Genomic DNA, 26092 nt, shown 5'->3' with positions numbered 1-26092 from the left:
AAAAAATGTAAATTGGGGACCCGTTTTACTACTGCATACTGACTGTATGCTGCTTTTATTGCTGTTCTTATTAAATGAAAGTATTATAATACTGTTACATCACAAATGTAGTGGATTTCATGCAGGACCAAATCACTTTCAGATAATCGTTTTAATGAATTTTAATAGGAATACACATGGTTTAATATACATGGTTTAATAACAAAACTAAACAACCCACGAATGCAAAGTAATATTTAGTTTAGATTTTTTTGCATGAGTAGCCCCGGTTGATACTGAAATCATTGCAATTTAAGTATTGCTACGGAATCAATAAAACGATTTATGGTAGTTCTGGTACAGCTAAGAAAGGCAATCGATTACATACCAGCATGCTTTCAGAAAATACATAACCATTAATCAGTAGTCTCTGTGGGAGTTTCTGCCACCCTTTCCTAAACTGTCAAACTGTCCCGTATTAACTTTATTCCCAATTGCACAGGACTGACTGACATGGAACCAGATTGGCATGTGGAGGGTAGCGGGGGGAATGGTACGGTATATCAGAAGTCTGTGTGGTGTTTATAACTAACTGGGAATATTGGTGGCAGTGATGGGATCTAACACTCGGTCAATTATACCTCCTCAATATTTGGTTTCTGGGATTGGTGTCTTGTCAATTATGAAATAAGTTAAAAGGGGAACTTTACATATTTAAAAATAGGTATTACTTACCTAAAGGTATCATTGTATTGCAGTTACAATGGCATTCAAACATATTCAGACAGTAGCCCCAAGCTCCAAAAAACAGTTTTATATGGTATAGTATTACAAAAAAAAAAAAATGTTAACTTTATAGTTTCTGAAAATCATTTTGATCAGTATTGAAGAAGTAATTGTCCTTTTATTTTAACCTCTTGAATGAGGGATAAGGAACAAAATGAAGGAAAGGGGGACCTTAATGACTGCTGCACACGGACACTACTGGCAAACTTGCATAGTTAAATCCAAAGTTCTTTCACCAATTTGATGAACATGTTACATTTAAAAGTACTTTTGCTTGAAGCAAATATTATTATGCTGGACTTTATGCAGAGAAAAATTGATTTCAGCTTATACACTAACTATAATATAATGTATAAAAAATGTACATTTAGGACTATTGTCTTAATTGTTAGTGCCAAAAGTGTTTATTTTGACTAAGCTTGCACAATAAATACATGAGATCTGTTGATAGATATACAGCTGGCAGATGCTACTTCTCTCTGCCTCCTCGACGGTAGTATTAAATGCACTGGAGTCGCATTAGGGTGCTTAATCTCAGCATGAAAATGCCTGCAGAAGTAAAAAAAAAGACAGCTCAATATTTTAAACAATCAGTGAAGCCTGTTTCGTCTACTTAATAAAAAGCCATGACTAATAAGAGACGTTTGTATTTTTGTTATTGAATATTGAACTGGCAGGACTTTCAAATAGAACACTTCTCTTTTGACCCATATCACTTTATTAATCCCCATTAGTGTGGCCAAAACCTAGCAGATTTGTTTTTTTTAAAATCACAACTCAGTAATGTAACCTTCCCCTTTCACACTTATTGGTAAGTCCTGTGACTCTATGGCGTAACTCATCCTAAATCCACATTGTCTTTACTCTTGACATGAGAGAATTGGCATGAATATGGTATCCCTAATTATCTGTCTTAGTCTTGCTGTAACCACAAATCACTTAGGCTTAAAACAAGAACACATTTCCATCTGCCAATGGGATTGAGTTGAAAGCGATTTCAAATCAGACTCATTCATTCATCAGCAGCAGATTGAGCTCAAATCAGTTGCAGACCAAGTTTGGATTATGGGCTGTCTGAACTCCATCTATCCACCTCACTCTATTGGTGTTTGGATTGTGGGCTGTCTGAACTCTATCTCTCCACCTCACTCTTGGTGTTTGGATTGTGGGCTGTCTGAACTCTATCTATCCACCTCTCCAACACAAAATGTTTGTTAAAATATTAAGAAGTTGAAGTACCTTTTTACCAGAACTGCTATCGGCAAACAAACTGGAAGAGAATAGATCAGAGTTTCAAAGGACTGTATACATTCTGTGTTATTATCTGTGATGTATTGTTTTTTTTTTTTTTTATTATTGATGTTCCTCGAGGAAACTGGAATGCTTTTTAAATGTGAAACCCTAATAAAAGTGAATGTCACTAACTCAGTCTTCATACGATTCTAACATATTCGGTCTGTCCATTGTGTCTAATTACACTTTATTTAAAAGCGGTTTATATTGTGTAAATGTTTAAATACAACTATGTCTGAACTATGCATTGTTATTAATTGTTATTGATTGTTTTAAAGCATAGCCTATGTTTTTAAAATGGATTCTCTTACCTCTTAATAGCAGTAGCAACAGCATTACGACTCCCCTTCTTGTGCTGAAGATGTTTAGGTTCTTTGTACAGTAGTGTATATCCACATTATAACCCTATAGATCAAAATCTGCTGCTCTTCTGTAGTACCCAACCACTTCCTGTTCTGTGGGTCAAACACACTCCAACTGTTAAGCTGCAATCAGACCATGTGACCTGCAGAACAGGAAGCAGCAGTTTTAACTTATCCAGTTTTGGAATTAAAAAATAAACGTATCCTTTAAAAAAAAAAAAAGAATGAAGACATTTGATTTTAACAATCTAAACGCTGACGTATCTAAATACCATCGCTTTTTAACTTTAAATTAATCCAGCTAAGGTTTTTCACCAGGAGTGATTCATATACCTGCTTATTAACATTATTACAAACAATAACAAATACTGTGATGGTTTGCTAAAAATAAGGTGTATACATTTAAGAGCGACAGTATAAAGATCTACCTCTGTGTAGCGCTAAAACAGACCTCATAGTGTTGTTAATGCTAAAAGGAGGAGAGAAAATACGTTTTAAAGTTTACATAGTAAGAATGAGCGTAAACAACACTTATACTTTACCAGATTGTTATTTCATTCATGTTACTCCCCCCCCATACTGGGTTCAACTGCTTTCACACACTGTGGAATCTGCTATACAATTCTCGACTAGAGCAGTCATTACTCATTGCCTTTACAATAGGAATCTAGTCCAGAACTCACACACTGAAAACTGTATGCATTCCATTTGCATGAGTATAATAGTTACACAGGATGAAGAAAGGTGCTAGCTAATGCTGGAGAGGTGTTTTTACCGGTGTGCTCAAACCTCTGTAGAGAAGCAGGTGGATAACCAACTTTGTCTGTGTTCTTTTCAGATTCTCCCGTTCAGTACTCTGCGTATTTCCACGATGATGGCTACGTGGCCTTACCCAAGCCAATGTTCCCAAGAAGGTGAGAGACGGGGTCAGAGAAAATAAAAATCAGAGGCTTCCTTCTCTTCCAAGGGCTCATTATTAAAACCTCGATGATCAGAAATGTGGTTATCAAAAAATGATCTGAGAAGCCTCTCAATGGATAGAAGCACCCTCAATCTCTCTATTTGCATAGTGTTCTATATTTAAGGAGCTAAATTAAAGCTCTAATCCACCTGCATTAAACACTGTTTCATACAAAGCATTTTACAGAAGCATATAAATAACACTTGATATGAACTAGTGTTGATGCGGCAAGTTGTATTTCCATAAAAAGTTATAAGCAGTGATTTTAAGAAAGTCCTCCTGTATTTTATACAGACAAAGAGGATACAGCGCTTAACACATTTAAAACCAGGACGTGTGAGCTATGATATGAACCAGCCAATAGAAACTTCCTTAGCCTCCTTTGTGTTCCAAAATCACCAAAAAGTCAAGAGCTTAATCCACTAAAATGTGTCTTCAAAATGGCTTTGAAGCTGTTATTGCTGTACCAAAACCTTGAAATTGATCCACGAAGGAACCAAGAAGTCCACACTGCTTTACCTAGAAGAGGCTAACTATACTAAGGAAACATCACGCAAGTATTGCATAAGATTAATGCTTATTAAGGATACCTAAAAAGAGAGGTGAGCCAGGATATATGAAAATGTATGCGTGCATGTGATTCGATAGCAAATATCTTACCTTGTATATGTTGGCTTAAAAAGATGTTCTAGAAATAAGTAAGGTACTTTTTTTTATTAATTTGATTGCATCCATTATAATTTGATTTGTCCTTTGGAAACTATGAAAGAGTTTCCATTGTATTTAAGAATGTCTCTGTGTAAAAAGGCGTATAAATGAGTCCTGTTTTAAATACCATTTTATACACAGCTGTAACTAACTATATTCACACAATTATTCTTTTGAGTTTCAGCTTTTATTAGGTCGCACCCATAAATCTCTAGTTTAGAAAACGACAGGGTATTAATGCTTGTGACAGAGTGGCCGTCTGTCATGTGGGCGTGTGCATTCGCTGCTGAGTGACAGGCAGGAGGTCGAGACGGAGGTTGAAGTTGATATGCCTCCTGCAGGCGAACAAGATTTATTTACATATCAACACACTGAACAGCTCGCCAGCAATGGTAGCGCACGGAGCACATACAATATGGTTTACAAATACTTTGGTGAGATCTACAATCTCTGAACTAATCTTCTCTGATCAATAATAAACTAACATTGCTGAAGAGCTTGATCATGGCGGATATGTGACGGACGGATACACAACGGATTACTCTATTTAATTCTATGGAAGTTGCTTTGGTTAATTACTTGATTGCTATTGTTTGTCATGTTGTACGGATAAATCATTATTCTTCAAACAAACTGAATAGTCTCGATTGCAGGCTTGCTTATATATACCAACCTCAAGCCGGAACTTGGGAATTAATAACCTACCATTTGTTCCCTTTCAAGTACGAAATGTAACCATTACCGAATGGGAGAATTTGTAGTCTTTAAGCAGTCCCCAAAATTCTGATAAAAGAGAGAGTGTTATTATTCAGTTCCATGTATTTATCTTTGTACCACTAGTGCACACCCTTTATACAATCCCCTTTGTATCTCATAAGCTGGTGTTGTGTTTCAGCTCGCCAGAGGCTCCTGAAACCATTGCGCTGGAGGTGCACACCATGTCGGCGGATGGGCTGATACTGTGGCAGGGAGTGGTAAGTGTGCAGATCTGAGCGGAGGAAAACCTTGACGGTAGATTCTAAAACACAGCTGAGCACAAGCCTCAGCCTGTCATCAGAAAATGACTGGATTTTTACCACACCACGAAAATGCTGCTCAAACGAACATAGCCCTGCAGTTTTTAGCTGTAGTTCATACCAGAATGTATATATTACATTTTTTGTTATAACAATAAGCTCTGTTCTTTTTAGCATTCTAAAACATAGTGTTTTGTTCTTGGCCTTGTTTTATTTACTTTAATAGTCAATATTTATTTAAGATTTTTCAAGGACCACTTTGTAAATTACATACGTTTTAAGCAGCTATGCGGTGGGATATTGTATTAATTATGGATGAATAGCAGTTCAATTCATGTTCAAAGTGGTGAATCTGTGGTCATATAACCCCCAGTTTCAGCACTTTATTCACTGTTCCCACCTCTTGCTGGTCACCGGCAGGTGGTAGAGTTTCATGAGTGATTTCCTTAACATTATTTCAGCATGTTAATATTCCAAGCACGTTCACTTAAAACTTGCTTCCATTGCCTTTTGAGTTTTGTTCTGATTGCTTGTCCACACTAACTGCACTTCCATTTCGTTCAGGACCCCAGTGGTGCATCCCTCCCGCTGCATGATTTTAATGAGGTATTCATACTTAATCATGCTATAAGTGTTTGTTTCTCATCACATATCCATTCCAGGCTCTCTCTGTGTTATTGAACACTGTTAATTGCCTTGTTTTTAAATAACCAATGGTGAAGTATGCCTATTTATGCATCTCACAATGGTTCATAACTGCCATCCATTTTAAAATATGGAACATAGAACTGTGATGCATATAAAAAAAAAAACTTTTGAACATTCAGCTATATGCTTTAAAATCTGAATCATACATTTTGAATAAATCTAAAGCAACTGTGATAATGCTTTATTTTTGCATGGTATAAGCAATTCACATGAAATTTCATATACTGACTGGGCTTCACCCCAGCAACATAGCAAATATGAAATGTTTTCATAGAGCGCTCATTAACTAATGACAGAGTATATGACCCTGTTGCATTCTGGAGAGAAAGTTAATAGTAAAACATTGTTTTTTTATTTTTTTTTATTTGCTTTTAGGAGCTGGGAGAAGATGGAAAAAGCAAGGACTTTGTGAGCCTGGGTTTACAAGATGGACATCTGGTCTTCGGGTAAAAATTATGATGTTAATTTGATGTTGTTTTATTCAATTGGCCCAATTTTCTATGCAGTATGTAACTAGAAAGAAACAACAAAGGGTAACCTATAAAGATACCACAGCAGACACTTACAAAAACAAAGATTGTGCTTTTGGTGGATAGCCCTGTTGTCTAGGCTGAATCATTTAGCTCTTTTAAGACCTAACCAATACCACTGATGTACTGAATGGCCTACTCTTGTATCGAATGTTCTTATGATCTTATGCTCCAGGGCAGGCTTGATGCATCCTTGCAGGATAGGAAAATTTGTAAAGGAACCTCTCATTGCCAGAGTTTGTGCTGTCCCTGGATCAATGGAGAGGATTGCCAATTTCGCACCAGCACTAGTTAGTGGTCACAGACATTGATGGGTCTATATCATTGATCATTGATGCATACTGTGTCATGGCTTTCTGTTCACAGCTACCAGCTGGGCAGTGGTGAAGCTAGAATTGTGTCCGAAGATCCGATTAATGATGGAGACTGGCACAAGATAACTGCAGTGCGGTACGACCAAAAAACTTTTTATATTTGATTTTGTCTATTTTCAAAGAGCAACAATCAAAACTTGCTCACCTCTTATTTACATGACATGTTTTGTACTATAGCCTTATCCATTCTATGGGTCTAAACAGTGGTGGGTCTAAATACCGCCGCTCTTTTAATCCAGCTGAGGTTTTGCCCCCACATGTTGACAATACTACATAAAATACAGTGAAATGAACTGAAGGGAGAAGTTAGTGTTTAAATACCCAATAAAGATAAGCAATAAAACATTAAACACGTATTATCAGTATAATCTCAGCAAGCAACAATATCCAGATAATTCAGCTTCAGTATAAATATCAACTACATGTAAGATCAAACATTCATTAAATGTCTATAATTTGTCTTTTCTATAAGAACTAATAATACTCTTAAGTCAGAAGATATAATACGGCTATGCAAGCAGAATAAATGAGTCAGTAAATATGTCAAATAATATTATGAAATCGTGCATAATACTTTAATCAAACAGTTGTTAAAAAAATATAAAACAACTCCAGCACCTCTTTTTCTTCATCACTTTGATTATTCTAGCTGTTTCGCTGGTAATTTACTTTCATGAAATATTCAAACTAGCCCTTTTGTTATGAAGCAATGTATGACGCAGCCCTTTTACATTCGACAAACTCAACCATTCTGCAAATCTACATATATTACATTCCCCAAGCATAGCTTCAGAAATTCTCTATTCTTTAGTTCAGTTAGAGAACATGCTTAATTCAGATTGCAGCTTTGATACAGTGTGTGAGGACTCAGCGGGGTGTCGTCCATTCAGACATTACTACTTCCAGTAAAACTGACCGACTCCGGTCAGCAGGTGAAGTCCATTAATTCATTAACTCTTCACTTTCCTTTGCTTTAGGCAATCCTGATTTTAATGGAGCTCCTTTTTACGTTTTCATCCCAGTTTATTGAATCATTTAGGTGTTTTCTTGATGCTATTTGCAGCTGGCAGTTTGTTGTCCTCTGTCTTCATTAATCTGACTAACCAGACAAAACTCAGAACAAAGAATCACTTTTCCTTGTGACTTTTTTTTTTTTTTTTTTTTTTTTTTTAATAATTTATAACAATAACCCAAACTGAATCTCTGCTTTGGAATGTTAGGGGGTTCACAGAAGTTGCAAGTGCTGAAGTTTTAGTTATAAAAATGTTTGAGCATTTACCTACTTCTACGGTCCTACAGTATAGAGCGGTCTGTGAAAAATCAAGTTAAGATCTGCCACTGTTTAGACCCCTTAATTCTAACCTAAGCTTTTTTTTTAAATTCTGAATTGATGTAGAATGACTGATGATACAAGGATCCAGATTGCACTGATTCCAGGTGGGAAGCAGATTTTCTGACTGGAGGTCTCTTCAAGGCAGTGTGCTCCTGCACGGGTCTGTGTAGCTGCTGTAGTTCTAGGAAGTAATTAAGTCTATTCTTTCTCAAACAGGGCTGGGAGAGTAGGTTCAATCCAAATCGATGGAGACGACATTGTGACAGGAGAGTCGGGGGGAACCAAGGTCATGGTCAACACCAAAGGCAACATCTACCTAGGTAAACATGTTCAAAAATATATTAGTGTGCTGTTTAGATAACGCACATAATTTGTTATCCTCTCATAATTTGTTATTCTTAATGTGTTTGTGTTACCTTCTATGTATAAAGGATTATATACAAAAAAATCCTAAATAAATGTTAGCGTCAAATATTGTTGTTATGAACATCCAGAACGGACCTGACGAATATATGTGATTTATTTTGTTGCCAGGTGGGGCTCCAGATATCTTCACGCTCACTGGAGGGAAATTCTCCTCCGGTATCACAGGTTGCATAAGGAACGTAATGTTAATGAACGCCAGACCAGGAGACCAGCCACAGCATCCCATTGATCTTCAGGTTCATGCTGAGGAAGGCGTTCACGTGGAGAAGTGCCCTTCGTAGACCATTTACAAAGACAAAAGAGAGACTTTGGAGGAAGAAAAACACACGCATATACCAAAAAAACCCCAAAAAACGGTGCTTTGCTGCTACCAAAAAACTAAAGGATTGTCTTGTTCTGTTATATGAATACCAAAAAAAAAAAAAAATGAACAAGAAGTCTTTTTGAAATCCACCTCAGTGTTGTTTTCTGAATGAAGGATTATAACAAACCTACGATCCAGGTCGGGTTATATATTAGCAACAGTAGCCATATAAGAGCATCGCTGTAGCCCTTTGACAATCCTATGGAGTTTGATATGTTTTTACAGCACTGATTTTTTTCTTTTCTTTTTTTGAATATTAAGGGGGGGTGACAAACTAACCCTGTTCTGCTATTTTAATTTCTAGAGCCTGGGTTCTCATACAGTGTTGTATGGCTTTGTGGCCTAGCTATGTTAATACTTGACAGCGTTTATTTTCAGCTCCCCTCACGCAATTGACTATTACATTTTGAGCCACTGTTACACCTGTAAAATCAAATCTCTTTGGATCATGACAAAACCTAATATAATGGTGCTAATTTTAGGGAATTTAATCCCCAATCAATTTTTTTTTTTTTAAATGTATTTCCTTTTGCTTGCCACGGCGACCCTGGAAATTGAATTTCATACTTCAAGCACTTTTATAATACAATATAGGTCACCAAAACCAGATAGTCGGGTTTGCGTTTCCATACCATCTCTGGGGTATTATTTTTGTGCGAGAGCCGATTCCGAAAAGCTTTTTAAAATGTTATTTAGGTTCATCGCACAACAATTTTTAACAGAAGCTTTCTCTCGTCGTGTCGTGTAGAATTTCCGTTGAAGACCTCAGGAGAGCCTCATAAAACTGCCTCACAGGGACATTGTCCCATTTCAGGTCCACATGATGGTTTAGCTTAGGAAGAATATTAGGTTTTAGCACTTGTCATGTTGAATTGGCAGCTGGATACCAAAGTCAAACAAGAACCTATAAGTAAGTGTTATTTACTAAGCAGTAGAATTACAAATATGACAAAGTTATTGCTGAGTTTGTGTTTGATAATGGTGCTCAATGCCTTCTTTTGGTCCTGCCTGAGCATATTTGCCAGGGATGGTTGACTCTGTTACTGTTGTGACAGGGGTTCACAAACATGTCACTTTTATATACGTTAGGATATTGCATTTTAAACTGGCGCTGTCATTGCATCTAACATTGCGTTTCGTTTTAAAGCTTACAATAGCCTCACCTCTAACAGTGCACAATGCTCCTTTTTCAATCAGAGCTTTTAAAAACTTCAAAAGTAATCAAAACCTGATTCAAACATGATTTTCTAGAAGATTGGGATTAAAATAGTGATTTAAAAGTGAGAGAAAATGGGGCATTGCAGCTTTCAAATAACCTGTTTAGTTTATTTTACGTTATTTAATGTACATGTTGAAGATCGTCGGGGCGTGTTTTATAGATAGAAGCCTGCTTTCTGGTTCCAGGCTGATAACATTTGCCCATGAACTGGTGGGACCGATTTCTGTGTGATTCTGTCTGTTGGTTTACATGGCACGTGAAATCCTTTTAAATCCCAAAGGCTAAACAACAAACAGTAACAAACACAACAAGGAACATTTCGAAAAAAGAGCATGCAATCAGATCGTGAATTCTCTTTGCCACGTACATGCTGCATTCCGAACGTTCATGGGCAGAGGTTTTAATATCGAAGCATTTTCCTTGATTAATAAATATTGTTAGTAATAAAGAGAACTATGTTTGAAACATGCCTATCTATTTTTAATTTGAAAAATAACACAGCATCATTGTGAACTAGTGAACATGTTTTAATTCGGGACAACACGAAAGGGAAATATCGGAATCTTATTGAACACAGTGAGTCATGAGAGACTTGACGTAGGTGCCTAATCTTCAGCTGTCTGAGACGTGAGTCCACTATATGCCATCTCTATTTAAATAGACACGATGTTAGCTCAACTGTTACATTAGATGGTGAAAATTCCATTATGCAAACTCTCATTGGGTTTTTAATACAGTAGAAAAGGGTTTATGTGAAATGTAGATATGGCCAAGGAGGCAACGAATCAATATTTTAAATGAATTGCTTTTAAGTATAAGGATTGGATATTCTTTTTATGTTTTCAAAAGTAGTAGAGTACACTGCAGAGACATTTTCGATAGAAACTAGGAACTGGTGTCCTTTTAGTTTTATACAACAGGATCTGTTTTTATTTTGAATGCATTAATACAAAGTTTGGGGGCAAATGTTACACTAGTGCAAGTGGAAGAACTATTGGGCAGTTTTGTGCTTGAGAGCTTTTGGTCTGTTCGCTAGAATTTGGGCAGTTGTCTTTTAATTGCTGTAACCCAGAAAAAGCGCAAAATTTGTGACCCTTTCCAAATGTTGTTGTTTTATTAATTTTAGTTTTATTCACTCTAGTTGCAGCTTTAATACTACTGAATTTCATTGTGTTTTTTTTTTTTTTTTTTATAGCCAACATCTATAGTTTTTAGCTTTTGTTTGATAATTAAAATGGTAGTTTTATTTTTTGGGTTTAAATACTCATGCTACTCCATTCAGACATGTGTATCTTTGCTTTCATTAAACTTCATCGACCCGACACAGAAAGAGTTGTTGAAACACGCTTCTGTTTTTTTGTTTGTTCTTTGTCGAATTGCACAGTTGTTTTGGTTCAATGTGATTTAATAACAACCCCTTTTTTTTTAAAGCTCTGTGGTTGTTTAATAACAACCACAGAGCTTTAAAACGTTTTTCAATATTTTGTTGTTTTAATGTATTATGTACTCTATTGAATTTAATCATTTTTATTAACTGTATTTCTGGATTATTCTTTCTTCTTAAACACACAATTACAACCCCTTTAAACTGTACATGAAGTACAATCTGGAGCATGCCTGCTCACTATTAAAATCACACAACGGTAACCAATGTACTTCTGTGTTTATATATGAGCCTGTGCACTATTTTTCATGGGAAATCAGTTCTAGTTAGGGATTCGGTACCACTGTGATACATGGGAGACCTGGTAGACAATGCCTAACGTTGACAATGCCTAACAATGGCTTTGACGCTGATGAGGCTGTCCATGGGTTATAAAAAATGCTAAATGTACATGCATGTACGGTAAAAACTAAAAGGACAGCAGTAAAGTACATTTCTAAAAATACAAGTAAAAAATATATACATTTCTCCTTTGCCTGACATTTACACAATTGCTTAATTCTTTATTATTATTACTGCTACATGAGTAAGAAAGTTATTCAGCCTATATCGACAGACATAGCATTTTTTAAATTGAATGACCAATTATTATTTGTATTTATTTTCCCTGAATTTTGGAATGTCCAATTATGTTTTGTACGGGTCCCCACACTGCACAGACGTTCCGAGGGCTTGTGAGAGTCCTCCGATCTCACGAGCCTAAAGCCAGAATCGCTTTTAAGCCGAGCAATCCAGAGCAGAGGTGGGCAGGCTACCGATCCCGGAGAACAGAGACCAGCCCTGCTTTTTATTCACTCTGAATGTGCTCAGTGTCTGGCTAGTAGGGTTTGCTATTGCACGATGAGGAGAAAGAGTCCCTGCCGGTTTCCCATCCCCCACCCCGGGAGCGTCAGAGCCAATGTGACGACCCATTCAGAGTCCCCGGCAAAGTTCGGCCTCTTTGCACAGCCCGGACGTGAACTGGCACCATCCAAGCTGTGTGACTCATCCTGCGCTCCCAGCAGCAGCGCTTCAACTGGATGAGCCACTCTGGGACCCCAACCATTACTTTTTATACTGTAATGTTGTGATTATAACGTGCATCCTGTGCATTGAGCGCCACCGTGTATCATGTGCAAGACTCAGAAAACTGCTCCTCTGGTATGCTAAAATCTACATGAACATAAACAGCTGAGGAAAGCATTTCAGGGTTGAGGGCTGCTATTCACAAAGTTCCCTTTGGTCCAGTGATTGTATTCTCCAAAGAGATTTTTCTGTGCAGAAGTCTGTTCCAAATGTATTACTGTTCTAAGTGGCTAAGAAACTTTATTTACCTGAAAATAATGACATGTTTCTCATACAAGAATGACTCAGTTTCTGGTACATGGTGACATTCACAACTACTATACTTTTTAAAAGTTTGTTGAAATTTAAAGATCACACAGCACACTACATTCATTCAGTCGTTTATGTTGTAGTTCTATCCCTATGGGAGAACTAAAACATTCCAAAGTGATGGCAATGGACATATAAAACAAATTACAGTTAGACACCTGTCTTTGGATTTAAGTTTCTTTTAGTACTTTTAAAGTTCTGGATGATTTGGGATTATTTCTCAATTTCACCCCTCTTTTCCCTCCCACAAAATATAACTAGTTTTGTAATGCACTTTTTTTTTAATAAAAAGAAAATATTTTATAGCAGCACAATCAATTCAAACAACAACACAATAATAATGCAATGATCAATCTGGTACTTTAATATTACACAATATTTAGTTTCTAACCTCAAGAGCCAATATTGACATGTACAGTAAAATACAACATTAGAATACATTCTAATGATCTTAGAAATGTATGTAAGCCCACTTGTCCAATTTTTCTTATTTGAAGGTCATTTTTTCCTAATTTGCATCAGTTTTTGTAACACAAGTGCCCCCTTAAAACAATAGCATCTTTTAATATTTATCACAGCTTGTGTTAAACAGCATTACCAGTATGCCCTACATACGAGTTGAAGAGTTGAAAGCCATTTGAAATGTTTGTTTTTAAGTATATTCCCAGTTAAATGAAGTGTCATTCTTTTTTAGGTGTGGATATTTCTAAGCTGTAGGATATAGCTGGTATGAATGAGAGCATTTACAAATATTCCCCCCTCGTTACTCCATCAAACTGGTTTCATTTTTCAGTACAATACTGTTAACCCAGGCTCGGTCCTCACTCGTTAAACTGTCATACTGGTGCTGTACAAGGGTGCAGTGAAAAAAAAATCAAATCAACAGAAAAAACTGGATTTCCATAATCCGAAACTTTTATTTTTCAGGACAGTTCTGTTCACCGAGGTTCGGGGAATTTCAGTGTCATGCTTGCCGTCCCCCAAGATCCAGAGCGACTTTTGAGAATCGCATCGCACAAGCCAGCACGCATGCTGTAGCTTAAAATAATGCAAAGAACACAGATATTGAATTACCTGCTTAGACCACAGGCAATCAGTATGCTTTCCTATAGGGCACCAGTGTAATGAACAGGCATTTCCACCATTGAATTGAATAGAAAAGCAAGGACTGGACTATGATCCATATGCTTCAAAGACGAACGTCTTATGTTGATGTCATGTAGATCAGCTTGTGTGCTGCGAGTTGATATAACCCACACAGATGGTCACTGTCCTCAAGCTCTATTGTACACAACTGTTAATATAGGCATTACAAAATACAACTAGAAGTGTTTCTAACCATAAAGAAAGGTTATGTTTTAAATGACCTTTATAGTTAACAAGGTGCCAAAAGGTTTAGTTTTAGTTTTTAAGCAGGTGACTTTAGCGCTGCCGTATTGCGACTAATGCACAGTGGAAAGTCAGTCTAGCACGGTTGATGTCGTGAATGGGGTTTGTTGATGATGTGTCCGCAGGAAGAACTAGTGTTCTGCTTGGCTGAAAGACACTCCTCAGTCTATAGTAAGTGCTTATAGAAAAAGGAAATACCACATGTGTTATAGTGAATGTTGCTTCACGTCAGTGATACCTTTGGTGTGTATGTCACTGGGAAAGTATTGCATGAAATGCACCAAATGAAAACGCATTACGATTGGTGTGTAAAGTTCACATGTTGTCCTGCTTGTCCATATATGACTCTTATCCAGTGTGGGGTTCACAGTTAATAAAGGCACCAAGTTAATTCCCTATTGTATGTGGGATATTCGATCAAGTTAAATCCTCATATTTAAATAAAATATTCAATATATAGGTCTCAAATGTGAGGTTGAAATACACGGAACAGCAGACATGCTTTTTTGAAATGTATCGGGTACTGCACTAGGTTAAAGAAAGTTTGCTTAGTCAAACAGATATCACATATATGTTTAAAAATTAAAATGTGTGTTTGCTTTCTAAACTGCACATTTTTGAGACTTGTATAGCAAATGGAATATTAAATTAAGAGAAGATTAAGTGTCGTATACAAACACTATTTCAAATCCTCAGACTCTTCTTCAAGTGTAAGTGGAAATTTCAAGACTGGTTACTGTTTACATTTGCATTTCAGGAGCCTTCTCAGCTCTTTGGAACAATACAATTTTAATAGTTTTGAATTGTAATTGTTTATTTCGTTAACAATTTGAAGGACAAAGCTTCCAGTTTATTAGTATTGCTTCATAAAACAGTAGTGTGTGTTTGCTGCATTACACTTCTGGAGGTACAGGCATTGTGTTGGTTCTTGTTCCCTGCAGAAGGCCTGCTGGTGTTACATGGCGATGGTGGCAGTGCTCTGTGGTGTTACTTTGGCCAGGCGGTGGTCCTTGCGTGAGCAGCTTTGTGTGCAGAGCTGACAGGAGGCGCAGAAGGAGTTACAGCATGGCATGAGTCTGCACGCGCTCACTCTCCACACAAACCAGCCAGGAGACCAGCAGCACCAGAAGAGCAGCAACCCGCCCCCGATCACCCCCAGAGCGATGTAGAGGGCCAGCAGAGACACATGCCTTTTATTATCTGGGACAATCACAAAACATTTCATTTAGAAAGGAAGCTGGGAAGAATTATGCACTAAAGCTCAGGTCTTATTTTCAGTGAGTTCAGCACATCACAGTGTAACCAAACAACACACAAACAAGCTCACTAATACATCAGCAAAAAATAATAAATAAACAAATGCATTTTGACAAATAAAAAATCCAACTTTTAAAACTGTTAACGTCATGTTCACCCAATATCCAAAGGCATGCCACTGAAAAACGTTTGTTGATTTTTGGACAGTTTAAAGCACAGGTTGACCTAGTGAGACACGCTATGCTGTTCATATACTTTGAAGAGAGGTTATGATTGCAAGTAATCTCCTATATCAAAGCGCTAATCACTCTATGATACAACTTCTATCTTTTTATAGCATATTCATGAGCAGAATGGAGCAAGAGGCCTTGTCTCTCCAGTCTTCATTCATAAAATATTTAAACCAAGAGAGCATCCCCAGAGTAACTTACCATTTGCTTGTTTTATTTGAACACTAGGTTAGTATGAAGGCTGAGAAACCAATGAAAGTTCAAGGAAGAATCCATGTAAAAAAAATGGTAAGGGGAGACCTGAATTAAGTTTTTATAATCCAAAAAAGAATTGACAACGTTAACCACAGTCCAAATTTCAGAAACCATGTATTTCTCTGAATAAAGACTGTGTTACACATAAGCTGTTGTGGTCTTTCTTGCATTTGTTTCCCCCTGAGATAAAACTGAACTTGCAAGCGACGAGAGGATGTGACACAGAGTGACAAGGAGCTAAAACTACCTAAGGTAACATAAAAAAACTGGTAAATCAATAGAGTGTTTGCAGGTGCTGCAAAGTGCATAAGGCTGAACTATAGAAGAGTACAGTACCAGCCATTCCAACATGTCCAACCAGCTGCATGGTAAGAGCTGTTGAGCTGTGTGAGGATCGGCACGTACCTGTGATGGTATCGGGCTGGGGCATGTTGCCGTGAGACTGGGTGCTGCAGGTTTGGCTGGTAGGGGAAGAGGGTGGGGTTCTGGTCATTGCATCAAGTTTCTCAGGGTCTGTGGAGAAGGTACCTTGGGATATGGAAAGCAAAACTTGTGTTTTATTGTTCATTGGAAATAGAATATAATTTTGTGTTAGAATTTGACTGTAGCATTATAAGTGTGCATTTCATTTGTTTTTAAAGAGCAACTGGTTTAGATTCGCTTTGTATATTATTGTCTGTTTCAGCCATCACATACAGGCGAGTTAAAAAAAAATAGTTTAAAGGTTTGCTGTGTACTCTACTGAGCTCTCAAACATGTCTTATTTCTAAGTACAGCTGGTGCAATGATCATTAACCTACCCCCATGAACACTCTATCCCTGAAATACTTCAGTAAGGAATACCACATAAAACAAATGTGGTATTAATTGTGTCCACTGGGGGTGCAAGGGGACTGGAAAAGTCACCATGATGGCATGACTGAAACAGGAAAATGATATACGATGTGATTCGAAACAACAAGTAGAACACAATAAGATCACTCCGATATTTCAAACCTGTAGCTGTGAGTTGCAAGAGGTGCTATTAAGATATAGAAGATTTGTACAAATCTATCTGTTGGTATGTGCTTTGTCAATATTGAGTAAGGCCTAGACTGTTCCATGAGAAGATGAGGCGATTTTTTTGTCAATAATAATAATGTTTAACACAAGGCTTATGTGTAGCAACATCTAAGGGTGTTATTATCAGATTCCAAAAGCTCTAGACAAACCAGACATACCTGTATTCAATAAAAAAAACAACACTGCACAACTGCAATACCAGTCGCTTATTTATACCATATTATTATCACCGTGGTGATGCATTATTCTGACAACGGGGACATAATAAACAGGTAGGGTTCTGTAAAATTAACTGTGGCATGTTTTACTAACCTTTGCATTTAGCTGGCAGGAGAGATGACTGGTCACTGCCGTCTCCACAGTTATCTATGTCTTTACCATCACAAACCAGACTCATGGGTATGCATTTCCCATTGTGGCACGGGAAATAAGGCTCGCCACTGCACTCGGACTGGTTAAACCCTGAAAAAACAATTGTAACACTGTGAACCCAACTTTTTATACTGGAGAATCACTGGAGTTTGCAGTTGGATTGCAATGCATTAGCTGCTACCCCTGTGATGTTTACTTAAGCGATAGTGCTCGTCAATGAAGGCTCTGCAGTGTGGTAGTTAACCGCGATTGGAGTTATGCGTCCAAAAAAGAGGGCGCAAATGAAAGTCAAGGTCAACTACCCCGCGGTACAGCCTTCATCACGAGGGCACTATCTCTATTGGAAAACCATTTTCTCATTGTTTTCCTTCAAAAATGTAAAACCTACATTTACCTTGAGCTTTTATGATTTGACAGTTATCCTTCCGCTGGGAACACTTTTGGGAAAATAGTTGCGCTTGCAGTTACAGGAGTGGTTGCTTTCATCAGTGCAAAGTATTGATTTGCAGGTTTTGGTGGAAAATAAGACATTTATACCAATTGTGTCTTTGTTTAGTATTTGCTGTCCAAATGAAAAAGCCAGCACCGCATGGACTGATTTTAAGCTTGATTCACAGCTGATGAGGCGACATTCCAGTGGGCAGCTAGAGCTGGAAGCTGATTTGCTGATGATACAGAATCGTGTTCTAACTGAAATCATTTTCAATTTGTGGCCATTTTTTCATCTGTTTAGAAAAACCATTACAAAAGAACAGAAAACCCAGATGTGACTCCTATGAAATCTTATTTAACGCTATTGAAATTCATATGAATTTGAGGTAAGATTTTATTTAGTGTAGCCAGGTTTGCTTATTGGGTGATAAAGGTGCAATAGCTAGGCCCTGAATTAAACACCTAATAAAGGCACTCGTTTCATAGAACAGTTTCATTATGTCCTTTAAAAAAGTTTCCCATAGTAAAAGCAGATTAGTGTCATAAAGTATAGTTAAACACTGTAAAGACCAGCCAGGCATGGTAAAATACTTTTTATAAGGTGGCTTCTTTAATACTGGTGTCGATGTTTGTTTGTTATTTTATATACTTTACATTTCCTTTCTACAAAAAACATGTCAGTCGAGCATGAAGATCTTGATAAACTAGACCCCGGAAGTCTCATACAGTTCCACATTTATTCCAACCTCAAGCTTATTTTGCATTGCAGATTGTTCGTTGCAGCCTCCCGGCTTCACGGTAACCCATTCAGCAACTGAGCTGTACTTTATGGGGTGGATGTAAGTTAGGACATCCCCAGTTAGAAAACAATAGCGGGCATACTCTCCCCTGGCTTTTAATGGATAAAGCCCCATAAAGTCTGTCAGTAGAATATGAGGTTCTCTTACAACTCTTTGTGGCTTGCTGGAACTTTTCTCGACTGGCTACAGCTCTGTAGGAAGTAAAAGATATTAAAGAACACAATACTGTAGCTACACACAATTCTTTAGGCACCCCCTACCTTTTAATGTTTGTCATCGTTCTGTAATATTTTTGTTCGTAACTGGCTGTGTGCAGGCCTGTATGGTTTTGCTTCCTGATATTAAAAAATTATGTGATACTGTGACCTTTCAACTCTCTCACTCTATAATTTGTGTCATCTCTCAGCTGTGTCTTATTTGCTGTTCCATTATTGAGTAATAACAGAACCTCCATAGGAAATACTAGGGAGGTAGAGCCTGCTTGTTATATAATTAACTATATATGAACAATTTATTTGAAATGATCAATTATTTGAAACATTCAATTACTGAGTCCCTACTCTTTGTTAATTAAGTTCAAAAACAAAATTGTGAAAGATACTTTAAGACCGCTCTCCTGTTATACTTTACTGTAAAATAAAGATAGCTACACATTTAATTACGGGTGTGAATAGGTTGTCTTGGCCAGTCTATATAACATAAACATGTTTTTCTTCTTTGTGGTTGTAGCTCATGTTTAGTTTTAAAACATTAATAATTTGCTCAATATAAGCTAACACGCTCTGAAAATTAGGCCCCTGGATGATATTTATCTTGCTAATGGCTTCAATAACTAATGAAAAAGAGTAGGCCTGTTACCTAGTCTAAATGATGTAAAATCGCCCACAAAGTCCACCCTTGGTTGCTGTCCCCGTGTCACAAGCCTGAGTGTCAGATAGTTCCCGGTGGACAAAATGGGCCTGGGGAGGCTTTTACCACACAGAGGAGCGCCAATAGGCTGCGCGTTCCTGTCTTTCCCGTCGTAGAATTGCACATAAGAACCAAGGTGACATGGGTCTGCGGCCTCCTCCGCTGGGGTGGGCAAGGTGGGAGGCCTCTTGCTGGGGTTTGCGGTTAGAAGGGCCATGCTGGGGCTGGGCTGTGGTTGGGTGGTGGGCTGGTTGACCCGCAGCAAGCTGTACACCAGGAAGAAGCGGAAGTAGAACTGCACTTTGTCCTTGGGTGAGGTGGCCTGCATGGTGAGGTGGCAGTCCGTTCCCATGGTGACAAAGTAGTACTTGCGCGACTCACGGTGAGAGTTGACGATCATCCCATCCCTCCGGATGGTCTGCCCACAGAAGTCCACAAGGTTCACTGGCAATTAGAAAACAATTTGATTGCAAAACCAGAAGTTTTATCCATGGAGACTAGTCCCTTACCATTAATTTAAATGTGGCCTGATGTTCATTAGAGTTAGAGTGTGCCAGGTTGCCCTAGAATAAAATATTTCAAATACATTACTGGAGCAGAACAATATTCTCCCATGTCCTTAATTCTTTTGGTTTTATTTGGAACACTTTTTGTTCGTGTTCAGTTTAATGGTAAGACCTTTCTAATCACTCTGTAACTGTGATTTATATTGAGATTTTCCCATTTATTAACACACAGCTGCCACAGTTGCAAGGGGGTTATAAATAACAGTTGCACACCCCTTGTGGTTGTTTCTAAAACAACTTCAGAAACTCAGTTCTGTCTTGTCAGAGGCTGCCCCCAACATTAAGCCTGGTAAATGGCATTAGTGTTGTGACAGCAGAGAATGTGCTTTGTTGCAACTCACAGCTAACAAACTCACATGTGACATCAAGTTCCTAACATAAATCAGTCTCTTAAAGACACAGTGCAAAATAATTGCGGTAGTAAAAATGAACATAACGAATCAGCAGAAGCTGCTGTAGAGAATGACGGAGGACACGCCTGATTAGATATTAAACGGGTATGAAATGACATATCTTGAACATGTATAAAGTAAAATCCGGATGAGAATATTTATTTCTACCTGGCCTGCGAGGTAGAAACAGGCATTGCAGGTTATCTAGTACAGGCACAGATTAAAAAAAAAAAAAACTAAACCGGCCAGCAAAAATATACAAGATATTAGAAAGTTAAAGTAATGAAAATATTAAGCCATGCATTTATTGAATGTTTTAATCTGGGTGTAAAAAATTATTGTTGTCAAGGGCACTAGGCTTGGCTTCAAGACTCCTGCAATATACATTCTAGGGGCAGGGTGAAATCCCTTAACGCAGGGGTGTCAAACTCCAGTCCTCGCGGACCGCAGGGTCTTCTGGTTTTCATTCCAGCTTACGCTGTTAATTGATCTAATTATTTGTTGAATTTGACATATTTAATATCTTTCAAGGTATTTTACAGTTGTTGGTTTTAAAAATGTACTTGATTCAAGGTACACTACCTATGAAACATTTTGATGCCTGAAAGAAGTGTTAAATGTGTCCAATTAATCAAATAATTAGACCAACTAAGTAATTGAGCGTTCGGGTGGAACGAAAGCCAGAGACACTGCAGCCCTCCAGGAGCTGAGTTTGACACCCCTGTCATAATGTATAGAGTGTGTATGTGGGAATGTAAGGTTGGCAGGGATGGGGTTAAATCTATCCCTGCCAGCAATCACAGGTGTGGTCGTTACACAGTTTGATAATTGGTGCTAATTGAGGTGTGGCCACATGTATAAAAGGAACCAAAAATGTTGGGACAGGAGACAGGAGAGGGTTTTGTGCTGTAATTGTTGTATTGTTGTGAAACTTTACAGTGAAGGAAAATGCCCAGCCTGTTTGATTTTGTCTGAACGTTTGTTTTAGCCCTCCTGCGGTGTTTATTTTTTCCTGTGTTTTGTTTGTCTTTTGTTTGATAAAGTGCTCAACAGCACTTTCAAACTGCAGCTTTCTGTCTCTGGGTCTAATGCATGCAGGTAACCAGTCTGGGTTGTGACTCTACCCTGTCATTATTGTCAATGCAGAGGTCGCGCAGTCGTTTTTCTTCACACACCCAGCTGTCTCTCTTTCTGTACAGCGTCACTTAGTGCTGTGGGTGCTATTCTTCCTTTTGCGATTGATGGCGTTCTTTAGAAAATATTTCAAGCAATTCCTCTCTTTTTCTGGAGTGCAAAGAAAAAGTCAAATGTATGTGTCCAGAGTTTTCTATCACTACATAGTAAAGGGTTGCACAAAGAGGTTAGGTGGTTATCTATCACCCCAGTCCACTCTTACTGCATCACCCAGCTGGGAGGGAGACCAAATAATAATAAGATTTATGACTCTTAAGCATTTACTATCAGCGTATCCAGGGACGAAAGGAAGGCGGTTTAAGATTGTCTCTCTGGAATGTCAGGGGGAGGTCAAGAAAATACAGTACTTCAATCAAACCAATTTCTAAGTCATTACGTGCATCAACGTGACTAATTAACTAAATCCAGTTTTACTTAATTAAAAGAGTTGGTTTAAATTCAATTTTATTTTTGTCCACTTACCTTTCTGTGAGGTTTGCTATCAGATTGATTTTTACTGCATTTAAAGTGCATTTATGCACTAAAATTAGGGGTAGAACAACTGCTTATTTGCCAGATTTGAGTAGTCAAGATAAAAATATGAACAGGTCATGTTTTTGATAGTGTCTGGTGCTCTCTTTGTGTATGTAGTTTTGGTATTTTAATAAACAATGTATTAATGTTCTGAAATGTAATGTATGTGTAACGGATTTTCCACGACAACAATTTACTTGTTTTCAAGTTAGCTCTAATATTTTATAAGTAACTTGAACTGCAACTGTTGAAGAGCTGAAAACTAGTAAAAAAAGGTCTAATTAAGCTAATTATTAGTTCAATTAAGGGTCTAGTTAAGTAATTAACAGCTCGGTTGGAATGAAAACCAGCAGACACAGGGGGTCCCCAGGATCGAGTTTGAGAACCCCTGTTCTAGTCGACTGTTTTGGTACAACCCCTAACTCAAATACTGTATGCGTTTCTGATTAGTCAATGTGGCTTCATAGAAGTAAAAGCCTCGACTATGTTACATATGTCTATCGCAGGCAACTTGAACTGAAGAGTGGCCCTTAAACTCACAGCCAAAGCACTTTAACATAAAAAAAAACAAAAAAAAACAAACAATATGTAAGCAATTGCAAGAAGAACAACTAAGAATGATGGAAAACCTGTAAAAAAACAATGAAGAAAGTTATTTTATAGATCTGGAGTAGTAGGATCTGTAAGCAGACCGTGAGCAAATAATGCGACAGGGATATACCTGAGAGCGAAAGCTATCATTGTGTTACCAAAGCAACAGGCAGCTGAGACGCATTTTCTACAAACTTCATTACATAAAAAAGCTAGTTTTATGAAATAGTTTTGTCATCACTATCAAACCAAATAGCAGTATGGGTCTAGTCTACTATTTTTATTTAAATGATATCTATGCTAATGCCACTGCGACATTGTTGCCTAGTTATGTTTTTTAAAAAAAATACAGGAAATACCACAGAGAAATAAACAGCAGTCCTTGCATAAGAGTACATCTAAAGAAAACTAATAAGGCTAGAAATAGACTGCTACCTGCAATTTTGTGTTGTATAATTTTTAAGGCACTCTGCAGTATATTGATACATTTGGCCTTTAAAAACATCACTGGACATTGCTTGTAGAAGTTTCTCAATCCGATTGGTGGTATACACAGATAGAGCACTGATTGAATGCAGACACAACCTTTCAGTACATGTTTGTGGTATTATTTACGTTTAGTAGTACTGTTTGGTACAGCTCGGTTTTAAATGTTCCGTTTTCCTGAGTCGTTATCAATAGACTGTTTAGTATTAAAAGCAGCGTGGGCGTCTTTAAATCGCAGGGCATTGCCTTCCACTTAGACAGACACAGAGATTTTACTAAGTTTTGTACTTGTATTCAGTTTTACAAAGTTACACGACTTTTTTTATACATATACTTCTTGTATATATGGAAACTCAAAATACAATGAAGGATTAAATACCACCATAAAATAAAAATATTTTATGTTGGCTAAATAAAATAAGGCATTAACATTATTTCCTTTTTATAACCATTCTAAATGTTCAATAATAAACTGTACAGAAGGATACAGAAACAAATTAAAGGAACATCCATTTATCCTTTCTCTCCCCAATTAAATTACGTTTTTTAACCAGGTGATTACACAGTAAAATTGTGGACCAAGAACGTATTTCTGGGTGAATCGCGTTGTTACATTTCACTCAGAATGTAGGACATATCTTAGGTACTCATTACGACAGCCTCATTTTAAACAGCAAGCAGTGGATTTGAGGGTTAATTAATATATAAACACCTTAACTATTTTGAACATTTAACATAAAAAAATATATATCTTTAAGCACAATTTGTAATTCACACCCAAACTGTTTGTTAGTGTCGTCTTGTATTTTGTTACCCAAGTCCCTAAATCCTTAAAGCATATTTTCAAACGGTTTTCAGAAGTTTTATCCAGTCTTTAATGAACACTTTATTTAATGAAATCTTTTTTTACAATGTAATAGCTCTTGTTCTATGTATTCTAATGAATCTTATTATTGAATGAGATAGACCAGGATTGCCCACAGTGGTTGTTTTGAAATATCCCACTATAGGTTGTTAGTTTAAAAAGACTACAAGGTGGCATCTTTAGTCTTAGGTTGAAGGAAGTACAGTGAAAATGCAATGAAAGCGATAAAGCATGCAACATTTTACGGAGCAGAAAACTGCCGAAGCTGGTTAGTGTTGTTGCTATGATTTGGTCAGCTTTTGTAGTTCACTTTTGTTTGCATGGCTCTATAAAAACCTACTACTGCTAATTCACTATTATGTCATATGGGATACATAGATATTACTCAATTACTGATTTGTTAAAATTGTCTATTTAATTGATTAAAAGATTAAGTCAAGATTAAAAAGCCTGAATGGATCAACTTTACAATTTGTATTTATTTCATTTGTGTTCATCATCTTAAAAAGTATTTCCAATGTATTTCAGCAATTTCCAATTGTATTTCATCAATTCAAATTCTACCAATGATGACAGACAAATAATGGCATCTACAAACAACAGAGAAAGGTCTTAGACAAACATTTATAAAATGCTAAGCTAATTAAAACCACATTACAACCGAAAGCAAATGCAATAAAGTGCTTTTTAGGAACTAATTAGAAACTCCTTACCTGTTTCTATGGTATGGACCTGCAGTGTCATAAAGTTTAGCAGAACAAATACTTTTGACAGAAGCTGAAAACGTTTCCCCTTGTTGGCCATTTTAACATTCCTTTAATGTGCCTTTCAAGATAGTCAGTGCTGGGCACTGAACACAGGGATTCCCTTAAAACTGTAACAGCTGTGTCACTATGGAGCCCAGATCCCTCCTAGAGCTGCACGCAAGCAAACTTCAAATATCTCTCTTACACTTTCAACATGGAGACGGACATATCGGAGAGGAATTTCAGAATTTGAGACCAAGGTTTGTTTTCCGCCGATGTTTCCGAGGGTCTGTGCACGGTCACTCGTCATCCTGGTTTTTGTTCCCCTCTTGGCCTTCTTTGTTTCGTCTATGTGTTTTGGAGTTTCCATGACGACTGGGGTGATTTATTGGATGGATTGGAGTTGGGGGTGGGGGGTTTGGGTGGTAGCCAGTGTGAATTCTGGACAATGAGCGTGATGCATGAAAATGGCTTAAGGAGTAAAAGGATGAGGCGAGTGGGGGTCTTGCTTCTTTAGCACCATGGAGGACAGAGAGTGCTGGAATGTATTGCCTTCAGATGAAAACTGGCACGCACCGTTTTCTAGCTAGGTCAATGAGTGGACCTTTATTGACATGTTTTTCAGGGTTTTTTTGGCATTTTGGTTTATTTGAAATTGTATTGGCTGCTGTTAATGAAGTCATGAACATCTAACTTTATTTAAATGCTAGCTTCACCTATCAGCCTTGAGGAGTCTTCCAAAGCATTTCTGCTGGAATATTTAATAAGGTGGCACATAAAAAGCTATGCAGAAACAGCCATAGAGAATTCATGGAACTGGAGCTAGGGCTGGATGTTGATGTAAAGCCACGGGACTTAAAATAGGAATGATGTGCTTGTGACTTTAGAAAGAGGGGCAGGATTTCCCCTTGGCTCTCGCAGAGCTGCCCTCGTGGAGGTGAGACCAAACTAATCACTTTCCAAGGCTGGGAAGCAAGCTTTACTTCCCCCAAAGGTAAATGAAGGATAGACAGTGGATACATCAAAGAGAGATTTACAAGTCTCACCGGCTTACAAGGAACACCTACGCTAAGGGAAGCTGGTGCGGCCAGACGTCAGAGGTTGAGCTGTGCGAGGAGACAGGAATGCTGAGGGAAGGAAATAAGCATACTAAGAA

The 26092-nt window shown here is 37.6% G+C and overlaps 2 protein-coding genes across 4 annotated transcripts in view; one reads left to right on the top strand and one right to left on the bottom strand.

Moving 5' to 3' along the window:
• The window catches only part of LOC121328933 (basement membrane-specific heparan sulfate proteoglycan core protein-like), a 174036-nt gene extending 162330 nt beyond the window's left edge, over positions 1-11706 (top strand). For both annotated transcript variants that reach the window (XM_041274078.1, XM_041274079.1), the window contains 8 exons: positions 482-532; positions 3259-3334; positions 4985-5063; positions 5670-5711; positions 6189-6259; positions 6710-6793; positions 8267-8370; positions 8585-11706. In XM_041274078.1, the coding sequence (XP_041130012.1) occupies positions 482-532; positions 3259-3334; positions 4985-5063; positions 5670-5711; positions 6189-6259; positions 6710-6793; positions 8267-8370; positions 8585-8757 (680 nt within the window). In that variant the 3' untranslated portion in view covers positions 8758-11706. The remainder of the gene's footprint in view (positions 1-481; positions 533-3258; positions 3335-4984; positions 5064-5669; positions 5712-6188; positions 6260-6709; positions 6794-8266; positions 8371-8584) is intronic.
• A 1053-nt stretch (positions 11707-12759) lies between these two features.
• On the bottom strand, positions 12760-25288 carry LOC121328399 (low-density lipoprotein receptor class A domain-containing protein 2-like). 2 transcript variants are annotated; one of them, XM_041273038.1, is made up of 5 exons: positions 24904-25288; positions 19533-20027; positions 17383-17532; positions 16414-16536; positions 12760-15466 (listed from the first exon to the last, which is right to left on the bottom strand). In XM_041273038.1, the coding sequence occupies exons 1-5, from the start codon at positions 24992-24994 to the stop codon at positions 15222-15224; spliced, it is 1104 nt and encodes a 367-aa protein (XP_041128972.1). In that variant the 5' UTR covers positions 24995-25288; the 3' UTR covers positions 12760-15221. The 2 variants fall into 2 exon arrangements, with proteins under 2 accessions (XP_041128972.1, XP_041128973.1); XM_041273039.1 differs by having other exon boundaries at positions 25142-25285.
• Positions 25289-26092: the final 804 nt, after the last annotated feature.

This window comes from Polyodon spathula, chromosome 16 (genome assembly GCF_017654505.1).
Source record: "Polyodon spathula isolate WHYD16114869_AA chromosome 16, ASM1765450v1, whole genome shotgun sequence".
In the NCBI taxonomy this organism is placed as follows: Eukaryota; Metazoa; Chordata; class Actinopteri; order Acipenseriformes; family Polyodontidae; genus Polyodon; species Polyodon spathula.
Note: the sequence above shows the minus strand (reverse complement) of the source record. Positions and strands in the feature narration are given on the sequence as shown.

Excerpts from the sequence above, each read along its gene's own strand:
- LOC121328399 (XM_041273038.1), bottom strand. The coding sequence starts at position 24,994 with ATGGCCAACAAGGGGAAACGTTTTCAGCTTCTGTCAAAAGTATTTGTT. Across the intron at positions 20,028-24,903 it reads GGTCCATACCATAGAAACAG|TGAACCTTGTGGACTTCTGT; the intron begins GTAAGGAGTTTC and ends TCTAATTGCCAG. Across the intron at positions 16,537-17,382 it reads CCTGCCAGCTAAATGCAAAG|GTACCTTCTCCACAGACCCT; the intron begins GTTAGTAAAACA and ends CCATATCCCAAG.